The sequence below is a fragment of the Lepisosteus platostomus genome, chromosome 12 (assembly GCF_059453375.1).
Source record: "Lepisosteus platostomus isolate fLepPlt1 chromosome 12, fLepPlt1.hap1, whole genome shotgun sequence".
NCBI lineage: Eukaryota > Metazoa > Chordata > Actinopteri > Semionotiformes > Lepisosteidae > Lepisosteus > Lepisosteus platostomus.
The window spans coordinates 31,189,655-31,205,744 of record NC_142622.1 but is presented as its reverse complement, the minus strand read 5'-3'; the positions used below and the strand labels follow the sequence as shown (position 1 = coordinate 31,205,744).

Here is a 16,090-nt window from a genome sequence, read left to right as displayed (position 1 = left end):
GCCAAAGTAAAATATTGTTTTAGTGTAAAACCTGTTATTTCAAGTATGAAGTATTATTTTATTTAAGTATGAAGTAAATATCTTATTTATACATTCGTAGTTAGCATTTTCTGTGCAGTGTTGTTGCTTGTGTAAGTAATAAAAATGAAAGATTTAATATTTTTATTGTTTCAATTTCTTCATTAAAACATTTCAGAGCCTTTGGAACAAATTTTTCCAAGATAAAGAACTAAGAGGAATGATTCAACAAGATGTTATGAGAACGTAAGTGCAAAATTACAGTGTTGCTACTGCAGTTACCTTGACCTGAGATAAATTGTGTAGGAGTATTTAAAAAAAATAAATTTGCAGTAAGTACAATGTTATGTACCTAAGTCCATTAAGTGAGAAAATTAGTTTATCATCTATAAGCTTTTTGATTATTGTTGTGTGTTGTTGTAAGATTCTTAAAAATCCAGTTTAATTAATGACTAAAATTTAATGTACAGAAGAAGAAAAATGTATATACAGTATGTAGTGGACTAAAATCTGAGCACCAGTGTAAATGCAGGATGGGTAGTATATTGGAAGGAAGGACTTCCATATAGGTGTTGCTCATGAAAAATGCTGGACAGACCTGGTTGCCTATAATTATACATGACTGCAAGAATGAGCTCAATTTCCTTGATTGACTTCAATGAGAGGTGGTTGTTGGGACACATCTGGGAGGAGCTTCAGTCACCAAGACCGCTTAACACGAGCAGCTGTGTCTAAGGTGATGTCAGCATGAAACCACATGGAAAAAATATCATCAGCAAAGGGCAAAAGTGGGTGAATGAGAACAGGATCATAATATCAGTGCATTAATTCAAAGTCCAATTAAAAACAGGTCAGCAACTGCAGTTCAATAGACAGCAAATTTCAACCTGTGACACAAGCTGCCAGTTTTATCAAAAACATTTTATCAAGAGTTTCACAGAGTGGGATACCATAGTCAGGTTGCAGCACACAAAATGTCTCATCATGCCTGGCAATGCACATTTGCAAGTGCAGTGGTGCCAAGAGCACAGGTGAAGGACTACAGAGAAGTGGAGAAATGTAATATGGTTTGATGAGTCATCCTTTACCATGTTCTTGACAAATTTAAGATTGCACATGTGGCGCCAATCTAAAGAACTCTACTGCACTGGTGCTTGATTCCAATAGAGAAGGGTTCTTAATTTTTCTGTACTCTTTAGGCACATTTTCATGGTGTGGAAATCACTGCAGTGGTAATCACTATGTGATGTATTGAGTGATAGTCTTCAACAAATATAGCAGAGTTTCTTTTTATGCCTGGAATGGCATCTTCCAAATGACAGTACCTCTTTTCAGAGAGCACATGTTTGATCAGCATTATGTTGGTCATATCTATATCTATGCATCATGGCTTTCTCAGGCAGACCATATGTGAACCAAATAAAATGTTTAGGGGATATTCTGAAACTGTTTCCATCAATGAAGCATGAGCTGAGTGCCGTTCTCTTGGAAGAATGATGCTACAATGATGGAAGAATGATGCTACAACCTTACTGCAAAACCATCAGAATTCAGACGCTTTTACCACGGCACGTACAGGCCATACTCATTGTATGTGATGAGCCCATTCCCTGTTAAGCCTCTTTACATTGGTTCTTTTTTTTTGTCCACTACCTGTATATTTCCTTAAAAACAATTAAATTAAATTTTAAATGCCTGACGTATATTGATAGTGAGGCAAAAAATATATAATAGAAAATATTTTTTAAAAACATGCAGAATACATTTAGATTTACCTCTAGGTTCCTCATGTGATTTCAGTTTTTTGGTACATATTAAAAAGGCCAAGTAAAATCTGAATACATTTTCTACTCTGGGTTAAGAGGTTTGATTCCATTTCATTAATGAAGAGGGAAACCAAATTATAAATACAGTATTCTTTTTATAAGTACAGTCAAGAGAATATTTTTATGTTCACTTTTAACCTTAGCCTTACAGCACCATTGATTTTAACTTGGTTTCCTGTTGATAAAGATTGAACACATTTGTATTTAATTTTAAATTACGTTCTGTTATGCTGTCATGGCATTAATTGCTTTTACGGAACAAACGTTCAGGTTTTGTTTATCTAAGTTGAAGAACCAAAATATTTGCTAATAGCACTACAACTCTTAAAATAATAACATCTCATTAACAAGTTTTCAATTTACTTGTATTTTCTTACATTTTCCCTTTAATTTATTTTTGGAAAATGTCAATAATACCTGTGATGTTATTACATTTGTAGTTTGCTGCTACACTTATTTTTCTTTTTTGAATTTTGTTGATTTTTTTTCATAAACTTTGAATATACACAATGAAAAATCTAATTAAACATATTTCTGTTATAAACAGCAATTAAATAGTACAAAGTACAGAATAAAAAATATGGAAAAAATAACTGCTTTGATATGTGGCATTTTGAGTAATAAAAAATAAAAAAGTGTTTTCTGTATTTGTGAGATACAGTATTTGTGTCAAAGATGTAAAGTAGCAGTTTGTATCATTTATATTTTTCAGCAGCTTTGTTTTTGTTTTTTAATTGTGTAATATGTGCACCATACGTTTGTGTGTTCTTGTTTGTGGTTGGATCGTGTACCGTATTAGTGAAGTGCTGCAGCTCAAAGTAGTCAATTGAGAGGCCTATGAGAGATGAATGATATGGGACATGACTGGGGGATGTCCTGTATTGTACATAGACATACTATACTGCATATACTGTACAAGAGATGCACCTCTCTGAGTCCCTGGGCTGTTTTGCCAGTGTGTGCTGTTCATGCTCCCGACAGTCTGAACGTTTGCTGGATTTGTGATTTATGATAACATACAATAATTTAAACAGAAACAACAGCACTTGTATGCATGCAGTGGATTTAAGAAATTTAAAAGGACATGCAGATGGTCCACTGTCTGTTTTAGAATATCCCTGAAACCAGAGCAGTGTACTTTTCTGCTTCACACTTATGGGTTTATACTGTAGGCTTTCTTACACTATGTTACCTGCTATTGCTTTGCTCACAGTTTGCTCACTGTTCTGTATGAAGTTTCATATCAGGAGATCTTCATTTTAATCTGGTTCATACTGTATGTCTCTGGAAATATAGATGAACCAGAAATTGACTTTAATATTTTTAACAAGTATTAGACATCCTGTAATAATTGGATTTCTTTTGCTTGTTTTGTGTTAAAGGTTTCCTGAAATGCAGTATTTCCAGCAGGATGCTGTAAGAAACATGCTTACAGACATTTTGTTCTGTTATGCCCGTGAAAATGAACAATTGTTATATAAGCAGGTAATGAAATGTTACTGTAACACTATTAATTATGAAATTAGTGCATTTTTTTAGATTTGACATATATGAAAAGAAAAAAGGAATGATTCCAGCTTTCAGCTGATTTAAATGTGTATACTTTTGATATTTCTTTTGTCTGATTTCTTTTTGTGAAATTATTGTAAAAACAAGCTTTTGTAGAAAACACACCTATTTATAATTATCAGTAATAACTGACACATAATGTAATTTAACAGAGGTTACTTTGAGATACATTTATATTTTCAAGATCAAAGTAGTCATTTAAAATTAAATATTTAATTGCTTTTACCTTCAGTTTATACAGTAGCTAAATAAATATCGGACATCCTTTGTTACTTTTAATTTAAAAAAACATTTTTGATATTAAAAGCATTTGGGTGTCGCTGAAATTGCAGTTTTATGTTTTCATGTGGCTTAAATTTTAATTTATAAGAACAGTGCAAGAAGGCCTTTCATTCGGTAAAGTCCAGCTTTACCCATTTAAAGGTGCAGGAATCTGTCTTTGGAAAATTAAAACTCATTCTATGGAGCAGTTAAACACATCCTTCCCAGAGTCTTCTTTCCTTTGTTTAACTTTTAGTTTGCCATTAAACAGAGGTTAACTTTTGGTTTGCCATTAAACAGAGGTCTTGGCATTAATGTAGGATAATTGGCTTTGTTTTAAGTAGGAAAGTGTGGTTTTATAGTGTAAGTGACAGAAGCATTCATTATTGTATTTAATTAGTCTTATCTAAATCCTTGCTAGGGCATGCATGAACTGCTGGCTCCCATTGTCTTCATTTTGCATTGTGACCACCAAGCTTTCCAACATGCCAGTGAAACTGCATACCCAAGGCAAGTTCTTTTGACTGATTTTGTCTTTCTTTTGTTTAAATATGACTATTTCTATTTATTGTTTAAGATGAGTAGTTAAAATAGATATGTTTTTTTTATTTTTGTGAATGCCTACGTTTAGTATAAATTAGATGAAGAGTGTTTTGTAGTTTTATCTTTAATATCCTGAATATTAAAAAAATGAATGTAAATTTTACATTCAATTAAAATGAATATGGCTTGTTGGAAAATCTGATGTATTCATTCTTTTCTTTCATAATGTGGTTCTAATAATGAGATGCTCTAACATTTATTATAGGTTATGCAAAGATAGAACCTTCTAATACAGTAATGGTTTTATTTTACAGTGAAGAAATGAAATCGCTACTAAACCCTGCATTTCATGAACATGATGCCTAGTAAGTACAATACAACAAAAACGAAGAGACTTCTTTTAATGAATGTTAGGTTTCCATGCTTACTACTTGGATATGTGATAGTGGTTAACACCTGCATCTTGTTTTTCTCCATAGTTTCAATAATATTTTGGATCTGCTGTATAAAATGTTAGCTGATTTGTGTCTACATAAACCTAAAAAAAAATATTAGCTTTTATAACCCATACTTTTTATGAGAGGCATTATTTATAGAAAGTAAATGTCTAAAAGATTTTTCATTTTGTTACACAGTAGAAAATGAATTACAGTAGATTTTGCATTTTACACAAAATATTTTTACACAATTTCGTGTATACAGTACACGGTCGGCAACGAAAAAATAAATGAAAAAATCAGATAATGCAGGAAATTTCACAAATTCAAATCTGGTGTGGCACATACTGTACCAGAGCTATGCTATGGGAACTAGTTACAGAGCTTATAGCACGCCGGTTCTTCTTTTATCGGTGCTTTCTTTCTTGTGCAGCATCACACTCAATATGGCTTATAAACTGAAAACAAATACGAAGGGGAAACAAAACAAATGCGAAGGAGAAAGGCAAGCAAAGAAAAGTGCTTGATTAGGAGTTAAAAACTGAGAATTTTTTTTTTTTAAAGTTAAAGGGTTGGATAACAGTGATTAGTTTGTATGTATGTCTCGAATGTATCTTTGATTCAGAGACATGACAGCAATGAGAGCTACGCACCAGCTGTTTTTCCTTCATTTTATTATTAATTTGATTTGATCAATTATGTATACTGTACAGCTCTGTATTTGCTATATTACTGTTTTTATAATACTTTAAACTACATATAATACACTTACACTTGATTTTACTTGTTTAAGGGAGGGGAATAGGAGGGTCCAAGGGGCGTGTTCTGATTAAACGCAATATGGGGTACAGTATATGCGCTATGTTACGAACCTACTGTAACTACAGCGTAAAACGTGAGTCTACTGTTCATTTCAAAATTGTGAACTACCTGCAGTTCTAATTTAATGGCAATTCATCATATTCGTCCATCAAGCTAACCATAACATTTCAGGTATAACCATGGTGCCTTGCAAAAGTATTCACCCCCCTTGAATGCTTTTACAATTTATTGTGTTGGAAGCATGATATATTTAACTGAAAATTTTCCCACTCATCAACACAAAGTACTCTATAATGTCAAAATGGGAAAAAAAATCCAGACATTTTAATAAATTATTTTACAAATAAAAAACAGAAAATAATAGAATGCATACAAATTTACCCCTTTGCTTTGACACACCTTAATTACCCCTGAAGTAACCAACTCTGTTCTCCAAGTCGCATAAATTGAGGTGTTTCACATGATTTCAGAATAAATACATGTTTGTCTGGGAGCTTCCCCACTTAGTGCATTTACAAGGAAACACTACACCATGAAGACCAAGGAACATTCCAAGCAGATCCGAGACAAGGTTCTTGAAAAATACCAATTAGGGCAAGGATAAAAGAAAAGTTCCAAGGCATTGAATATACCTCGATGCACAGTGAAGTCCATCATTAAAAAGGTGAGAAAATATGGAACAACTGTGAATCTGCCCAGAACTGGTGGTGGCAGCATCATGCTTTGAGGATACTCAGCAGGGACTGAAAAACTCATAAAGATAGAAGGAAAAATGGATGAAGCTAAATACAGAAAAATCCTGGAGGAAAACATGCTGCAATTCGCAAGAGCACTGGGACTTGTAAGACCTTCCAACAGGCTAATGATCCAAAACATACAGCCATAGCCACACTGGAGTGGCTTAAAACCAAAAAGGTTAATGTCCTGGAGTGGCCCTGTCAAAGCCCAGACCTCAATCCAATTGAGCATGTGTGGAATGACTTAAAAATTGCTGTTCACAAATGGTCCACATCCATCTTGATGGAGTTTGAGCAATTTTGCCAAGAAGAATGGTAAAAAAATTCCAGTGCCAAGATGTGCAATGCTGATAGAGACCTACCCAAAGAGACTCACAGCTGTAATTGCTGCCAAAGGTGGTCCTATCAAGTATTAACTCTGGAGAGGAGGGTGAATACTTATGCATTCAATTATTTTCTGTTTCAATTGGTAATTAATTTAGTAAAATGTCTGGATTTTGTTTTCACTTTGACATTATAGAGTACTTTGTGTTGATGAGTAGCAAAAATTCTCAGTTAAATACATCATGGTTCCATGCTGTAACACAATAAAATTTGAAAAGCCCAAGGGGGTGAATACTTTTGCAAGGCACTGTATTCCACTGTTCGTTTTCCTAAACTTTGCCTACTGTTGTGGACAAACATCTTCAATTTCAAACCAAGATCTTAAAATATACAGTTTGTTATTATGTTGCAGTTCATGTCACTCCAGTCGCTGGAATTTGCTATAAAGATGTGTTTATATCCAATCCCTTATTTAATAATTCTGTAATTTATCATTGATGGCAGAAACAACAGTGATTAACATTCAATAACTATGATCCTGTTTGTTGTGCAGTTTGGCATTTCTAGTGAAATCTTACACCAAAGTATTTTCATCCTGTTTTATTTTTTTACATATTGTTCAAAAAGTATTTATTATTAAATGAAAAGTGGTAAATTCTTAATTCAGTTTGTATAATGCATGATCATTAACATTCTTAATGATTTATTTAACCCAGTTCAACTCATTTTAGTGTTGTTCACAGACTGTTAAGTCTTTGTATTGGAACAGATTTATTTTGATGAGGAATGATTTTTAGAGAAAAAAAACATCATAATCAAAAATATTATTTCAAATCTTTATAGTCAAAGCTTAATTTCACATGATACTTTTGAGGTAGGCATGAATTGTACTCTTTGTTTGGTCAGCTTTGGTTTCTCATAGTGAGTCAGTCACTTCTTCCATTTATAGACCCACTCAACGGCCCTCTCATGCTTTTCTTCAGTGACTCTATTGGAGTAGTATGTCATGAAAGACTTAGAAGATAATAGATGTAAAACTAAATGTCTTGATGCAATGCTGCATCATAACAAAAGTTTTTTTTTATATCCTCAGTGCTATGTTCTCACAGCTTATGGAAACAGCTGAACCGTGGTTTTCAACCTTCGAACGTCAGGTTCGAAAGGTACGTTTTAACTGTCAAAATGGCAAATTTCCTTCCTCCTCAGCAAATTATATCTATTAACAGAAGAGAACATTATCATGCGGTTTCTTTCCTTGATACTTGGGTTGTCATCTTTTTATTTCCTTTAGCTGAGATTACAAATTTCTGTTAATCTAATAACTAAGCTTATTTTTATTACTTAGGGTTATATATCCAAAGAAACATTAGGCCTTCACTTTATTATTCAATTCCCAAATATTCCGAAGTTCCCAAGATGGAACTGAAAATTCTTCATCACTGGTCACATTATACAGATGCAGCCATTCAAAATGGGTGAGGTATTTCGCGGCATACCCCGGTGGGCGTGTCACAGTATCACGCAGTATCACGCGGTATCACGTGTGTCACGTGTGTCACGTGACTAACTATCCGGCGTCGCCTTGTAAAACCGCCAGGGGGAGCTTAACCTCTCATGTACAGCATTTGAGCCTTTAATTTGGAACTGTGTATTACAGCATGTTAATCATCAGTCATTAAAATGTTGGTATATATTATGAAAGCAAGATTGCTCAGTTGGACAGAAGTACACAACCTACCTTTATCAGAAATATTTATGCATCAAAGCCTTTACTGAAGATATTACTAATAGTATTAATAATGGATGACTTTGGACAAGCTGTATACTCAAAGTATAATTTCTTTAGCACATTTGTACAAGCACTTGGAATCTGTCCAAGCCATACTTTGTCAGGCATTTTGTTTTACTTCAACGGGGCATAAAAACTTCCTTGCTTTTAACAGGGCGTTTCATAATTTCTAGCTACGAAAATGATTTAAAATGCGACACCTATCATTCAACTAGAGCTTAAAATATCACAAGGAAAAATACACACCGGTATTCCATTTCTCCCTAAACATTGTAAGCTTCGAAGTCTTTAACTAACGTGAAACCGGAGTCAACAAGCATACTTTTAGAATTTGATTAAAAGGGAATATAATATGGAATCGCATATCTCAATAATTTAATAACGGTATGATTATATCCGTGTACTGCAGCAGAGCTATGTAGGGCTGTTTCGCCTGCCTGATCATGTGAGCTCTCTTGTAGCCTACTGGTCTAGGTGCGTGACCACCAGCTGGTAGGTTGGGTGTTCGAATCCAGCTGGTACTGGACTTTTCATTTTTATTTATTTATTTTTTAATCGCGTAACATAAACATATTACCGTATGCAAACTGTACTGTATACAGTATGTATATGTATATTTAATGTCTTAACTGTGCCCGTTTAATTGAATTTAAAAAAAATATTTAACACGAACATTAAGCTGCTTACATCTTCCGCCTGAGAACAGTCACCCGTTGCTACCCAACGCAGAATGGTGATTGGCTGACACCATCTGACACCCCTCTGATTGGAGAAAAAAGACGTGCTGGTGTGCTATACCAGGAAGAGGATTTCTTTCCATTCAAAACGTGTATTTTAAAAGTTTAAGAAGTAAAAACCTTACAGCGTACACAGATTTCTAAACTGATCAGGATCGTTATCTTTGTCTTATGCATAATAATGTTCACCGCTCTGTCCAGCAAATTAATAATAAACTTTATTTTATATAGCGTTTTAAACGAATAAGAAATTAGATTGCTCATAAACCTAATCACTTGCTTTTTCTTTTTATTTAGGCTCAGATTTCAACTATAGATCGTATTATTAATAACCATAATAACAACCAACCAACAAAAACAACCATATAAACATAATGGTGGTGCTGGACCTTCCAGTTTTATTTATTTATTTTTTAATCGCGTAACATAAACATATTACCGTATGCAAACTGTACTGTATACAATATGTATATGTATATTTAATGTCTTAACTGTGCCCGTTTAAGTATTGAATATTCATATCTAATTTTACCACTGAAGGGAAATCTTAACATAAACATACAGTATATGGCTGGTCTCGGTACTTTAAAGAAAAAAATACGCACCAGTATTCCATTTCTCCCTAAACATTGTAAGCTTCGAATGAAACCACTAAATAAAGACATAAATATAGAAATCTTAAGATTTGTTTTATTTAATGTTGGTAGCAGGATGAACTGTCAGAGTGTATATTTTGTCGCAAAGTTGCTACAAGATGTTAACAGTGAAAAAGGTATTTAGAAATGAGTTATTTCAAGATGAAAAAGAAAACATACACGAAACATGGTTTCATTACGACCAGAATCGTTCTTGAGATATTTTTAACTTGATTTACAGTATTTGAGAGGTATGTCTTAACACCGATACTACAGTGCTTAAGTACTGCTCACGTATATGTTTCTAGGTTTATATTATGCATTTCATACGGTCAAATTACTTTTGAGCAACTAATAAGAAGCGCGAAACGGTATGCGTTTTACTTTCGTTTTGTGCTGGGACCCGTGGATTGATTAGAGATATCAAGTACATACAAGTCATTTTTTAAATGTTGTAGTTCGTCTTGAAAAAATGTTACGAGTACATCATCTATCAACAATTACACAGGTTCTGTTTCCATATTGCGGATTTTGGTTAGGTACAGTATTATCAAATCCACTGGCGCTGTGTGTTACTTTACTGAGTCCCAATCTGTGATTGAAACCTGTAAAACCGGTTTAATTCGTCACAGCCAGCACTCTTCAGGTGTGAGGGTCTTCTGCTCAGAATGAAACGCTAAAATGTTTGTGTATATTCTAATGGTAGTGGGGGCAGGGTGTGTGGGAACAGGTTTGTTCTTCACACCTGAAACATTTTCTCTGAAAGGATTTTCTTCGAAGTTTAACCGATCTTGTTACAGCATGTTACAGTTTACTATTATTAACCATATTAATTTTAAGTGCTTAATGTAAAATCTTGTAAAAATATATTTTCATTGTTCAAATATACATTAATATACATTAAGTCTGACTATCATATAATAAGTTAAATACAAAACTAAAGAAAAAATAGGGTTAAATATAATTCAAAATATTTTGCTAACAATGTTAACTGTTTATGAATAATAAAATGTATTAACTAAGGAGTAGGATGGCACAGTTGTTAGTATGTTTTTTGTTTTGTTTCTTTTTCATAAATACAACAGTAGTACCTGATGTCTCAGTGGCTTTCAAAATTAAATTATGCATGCAAACCTGTGAACTAGAAAGATAACTAAGATTTTAATACTAATTAAATGACCGCGGGCACTTCCCACCCCCCCCCCTACATTCTCAGAGTAGAACAGACTAACCTTCTAATGAAAGACGGTCCACCCCCCACGGACAGGAAAAGTGCCCACAGGCACTTAAACTTAATATGGTCAGTAACGGTAAACAGTAACATGGTAAGAAGGAGCACGTACAAACGTTTTCGAAATAACCACATGTAAGACTCTGATCCTAAAAATGTTTAGGGAGAAAGTGGAATACTGGTGTGCTTCCAGAAGAATCAGTATGGCTCAGAGATTAAATAAAACTTCACAGACATTAACGAAGAGCATAACGCGTGTACTGTATACACTGCAAGTACAACCCAACTCTCTGCAGGAGTGCTGGCTGTGACGAATTGAACCGGTTTCACGGGTATTTTCAAAGTAGGAGGCGAGATTTCCAGCGAAAGACACCCCCCCCCCCTCAAAAACCCAGTAAATACAGTACTTACTAGTTAAAGGCTAGGCTCTCGACTACGGCGAAAGGAACCCTTCTTTCATTAGAAGACAATGAACATATTTTAGCCCTGAATGAATTAATAGCAAACATGGTTTACATAAAAGACATTTTTCCAAGAAAGTTTAGCCTTTGTCACTAATGAAACCACTAAATAAAGACATAAATAGAAAAATCTTAAGATTTTTAAAATACATGACTTTGCTAAAATTTATTTGAAAATAAAAACAATTACAACCGCCAGGGGAGAGAGAGAACAGGGGAGGGATGTTGGTTTTGCATAAGGGGCGGGGCTATGGAAAGTAGGTATGTTTGGGAATGTGTAGTTACATGTTCTGGCTGTTTGTGAATTATCGTTGTTGAGTATGGAGTGTTGAGGTATTGATTTTGTGTAATGCTTTATGTTGAAAATTGAGGTGGATTTTGTTTATGATAAACAGGATAAACTGGGATGGGAGGAAGGTTTGGTTTTGCATAAGGGGCGGGATTATGATAATTGGATGACTTTGCGAGTGTAAAATGGTTTGATTATTTGATTTTGTATTGTGGTTGTTATCTATGTTTTTGGTTGGTATTATGTTTATATGGTTGTTTTTGTTGGTTGGTTGTTATTATGGTTATTAATAATACGATCTATAGTTGAAATCTGAGCCTAAATAAAAAGAAAAAGCAAGTGATTAGGTTTATGAGCAATCTAATTACTTATTCGTTTAAAAAGCTATATAAAATAAAGTTTATTATTAATTTGCTGGACAGAGCGGTGAACATTATTATGCATGAGACAAAGATAACGATCCTGATCAGTTTAGAAATCTGTGTACGCTGTAAGGTTTTTACTTCTTAAACTTTTAAAATACACGTTTTGAATGGAAAGAATCCTCTTCCTGGTATAGCACACCAGCACGTCTTTTTTCTCCAATCAGAGGGGTGTCAGATGGTGTCAGCCAATCACCATTCTGCGTTGGGTAGCAACGGGTGACTGTTCTCAGGCGGAAGATGTAAGCGGCTTAATGTTCGTGTTAAATATGTTTTTTAAATTCAATTAAACGGGCACAGTTAAGACATTAAATATACATATACATACTGTATACAGTACAGTTTGCATACGGTAATATGTTTATGTTACGCGATTAAAAAATAAATAAATAAAAATGAAAAGTCCAGTACCAGCTGGATTCGAACACCCAACCTACCAGCTGGTGGTCACGCACCTAGACCAGTAGGCTACAAGAGAGCTCACATGATCAAGCAGGCGAAACAGCCCTACATAGCTCTGCCGCAGTACACGGATATAATCATACCGTTATTAAATTATTGAGATATGCGATTCCATATTATATTCCCTTTTAATCAAATTCTAAAAGTATGCTTGTTGACTCCGGTATCACGTTAGTTAAAGACTTCGAAGCTTACAATGTTTAGGGAGAAATGGAATACTGGTGCGTATTTTTTTCTTTAAAGTACCAAGACCAGCCATATACTGTATGTTTACGTTCCAAAATTAATATCGTTTATGGCCTTCACACGCGTTACAGTATGCTCCTATTCTTTTTATGCTCAGCTACTAAGATTTCCCTTCAGTGGTAAAATTCAATATCTACAACGGGCACAGTAAAGACGTTTACAGTACAGTAAGTCTTTCTACGACAGACCAACGGACCACGAGTGCCCCTGTCGGTCAACCAATCACGCACCGCGGTATCGCGTGTCATCATACCTGCGGTATCTGTACTGCGGTGTCTTTACCGCGCACTTTGAATGGCTGCATCTGTAGGTCTAATTAAGTGATCACCTGTCTATATTATCCATGAAAAATGTACATTAATCTAACAGTCAGAGGAGAGTAGAAAAATCTCTTAGACTTCACAGTGGCATGATACTATGTTCCCATAGAATCGTATAATCTGTTAAAACCATCAGTCCATTGTTTTACAGAAAGCCAGCTCTGCAGAGTGCATGTGGTTTGCTATCAGGGTATCAAAGATTGTGCTGGAAAATATGCATTTTATTGTGACAAGAAGTGGGCTACCTGAATGTCTACAGTTACCCAAATTCTACCACCTTCTACTTGCGAATTATGTTTTTGGGCAGGTCACGTGTAATAGATCCCATACAGCAACCTGAGCCCCTACTGGTGTCATTTCAAGTCTTGAGACTTGTGAAAGTGGTGATCATGATCTGAGCTGTATTTTAAGTGTAACAGACATTATAGAATGTATTTTAGCATCCTTAGTGGGATGTTGAAACCATCATTAATGCCCAAGGTGAGATGGCTTACTATCATTGTATTATGTTTCTGGAAAAGAGGTGTGATTTATAAGACCACATTTAATATGATTTACAAATATAAAGTTAATATTTTTTTAATGATAGTAATGATCATTACAATTTGCAAAAAGTGATTTTAATGAAAATATTACATTAATGAGACAAACTTAATGTTCAGACAAACAACTTACACTCCTTTTAAAAGTCCATGTTTCATTTTGGGTTTTCATACTGTGGCATTGACATCTTTGGTAGTAAGGCTTAAGAAAACTTGAATTATATTAGAGTTCCGGAACTAAGATCATACTCTTTCACATGCAGTCACTATTGAGGTTAAGGTACAGTGAGTTACATATAAAGTTTTATAATGAGTGGTATAAACCTAATGGGATTATAACATTGAGATTGCTGCCTCAGTATGATTGATAAGATTATACTGAAAGCTAAAAGACATCTTAGTTGAAAGCAGAATTAATGGATAATTGTTCAAGGCTTCTACCAAACTTCTTATCCGCACATCTAACCCATGTAATAGTAAAATGGATTTAAATCCTTTTTTGTTAAGGAAAAAATGTGGTGTGTTTCATTTTCAAGATTTTGAATGTAATAACTATGCTGGTTTCTTGTTATTTTGTTCATTTGATAGTAATAATTAAATTTTCCTGTACTCAGTCTGGGGAGTGGAGTCACTTAAAATGAAAAGTCATCCACATAGATATATAGCAGGTTTAAAAAAAAAGTAAACAGGAATTTAAGGTAATAAGTGGTTAGCTGTGCTTTTAGTTTTTGTGTTTTGACAGGTTGCTTCCTGGTTGCATAGAAGCAATATTAATGCTGGGGTTCTGTAGGGGTGCATTTTGAGGATCATATTTTACTTCCTGCATCTGCAAAAAAAACAGACATTTTCATTCCATGCTCTATTTTTTAACTCTGTTGTAGCCACTCAATCACTGAGGGAATTTGTCTTCCCCATAAATCATTTGTAGACAAAAAACAGTTCACTATACATGAATAGTTGAGACAAATTCAAATCGTAACATTATGAACTATTAATTATGAACTATAATATAGTTGTTTTATCCTTCTCAAAGGATTCAGTTTGTTGAATTATTCAGATAAAAGACATCTGACCCTTTTATATTCTGTGAAATTGGGAGGCAAACATGAAAATAAATTTGTGTAATATTTTGTAGACATTGCCTAAACTCCCGCTTTTTTTAAGGGTTCATTTGTTTTCTTTTGAAAGTGGTAAAAAGTCCAAATAAAGTTGTTAATGATTGTTTTCTTGTTTACATTTTTTTCCTCAGGGAAAGGAAGAAATGATTACAAGTATACCCTTTGCCAGGCCACAAGACACAGGGCCATCTGTGGCCGTTGTAACAAAAGTTAATCGGATTCAGGATCAGCTGATAAAGAAACATGACATTGAACTCTACATGCACCTCAATCGGCTTGAAATAGCTCCACAAATATATGGCATGTGAGTATTTCTTTGCAATATAAAATCAGATGTAGCATTAATATTTATAGTGACTAACTCACTCACTAGTGTGAAATGTTCTTAACTTATATTGAAATATGCTCAGTGAGAGAGTGTGCTTGTACAAGTGAGAAAGAAGCAATTGTCCTAGAGCAACAAGCAGGTCACAGCTGTTTATAGACCATTGCAAAATCAGGCAAGGTCGCTTTTCTTGATATATTAAAATGTATTTATTTAGCTTTGTATAGAATATGGAATATATGGTAACATCAAAGCTTTTCACTTTTTTTTCAGTTAACTTTTCTTAGTAGAGGTGCCTGTAGCAGGAAAGGTTACTGGGTCTGTTAGAGGCCAGCCTGCCTGACCATATGCAGTGTTTTGCTCTAGTGTTACTAGAGTGAAATTTTAAATAACCTTTTATGTAAACAGAGCTGAACTTTTAACACTTTATATAACTGTTTAAACTTTTGTAGTTCAGCTGAGCTTGTAAAGCCACACAACATGTGCACAGGAAACCTCAGTTACAACATTTCCACTGTTACATTGAAAGAACTTCTGCAACTCTGTGATACAAAGAGGCTTATTCGTTGCATAAAACTGAGTTAACTTGTGCTTTAGTGTTAAACGTTTTTCAGTTTACTGTGTGCAGATGACTGCAGAACCTGGTTTCAGATACTTAAAGTACAAACATGGACATTGTACGCACACACAAAAGCTTGCCCTTCAATATAATTACAAAGTTTGGAAAATGACATTCATAAATAAAAATTATTTGATCATATATATATTAATGTAAGGCCATAAGAAACTCCTTTAATATTCTAGTTGTAAATGTGTTCTTGGATTTTCATAGTTGTGGATGCTTTTGTCTTTTTTTAAAATGTCATGCTGCTGTACCATGTGGTCTAGTGCAGTGATCTAAAAAATAATTACTTTTCTCTCACTGTTTTAATTCAGACATTCTGTTTCAGTCCTTCTGCATGTTAAAGTTCCATTC

General features: G+C 34.2%; 1 protein-coding gene across 1 annotated transcript in view; it reads left to right on the top strand.

The window, feature by feature from the left end:
- Positions 1-16,090, top strand: part of tbc1d5 (TBC1 domain family, member 5) — a 234,540-nt gene that overhangs the window by 147,033 nt on the left and 71,417 nt on the right. The window contains exons 8-13 of the mRNA XM_088601617.1: positions 197-264; positions 3,227-3,329; positions 4,096-4,184; positions 4,532-4,582; positions 7,631-7,700; positions 14,921-15,093. Coding sequence (XP_088457743.1) covers positions 197-264; positions 3,227-3,329; positions 4,096-4,184; positions 4,532-4,582; positions 7,631-7,700; positions 14,921-15,093 — 554 coding nt within the window. The remainder of the gene's footprint in view (positions 1-196; positions 265-3,226; positions 3,330-4,095; positions 4,185-4,531; positions 4,583-7,630; positions 7,701-14,920; positions 15,094-16,090) is intronic.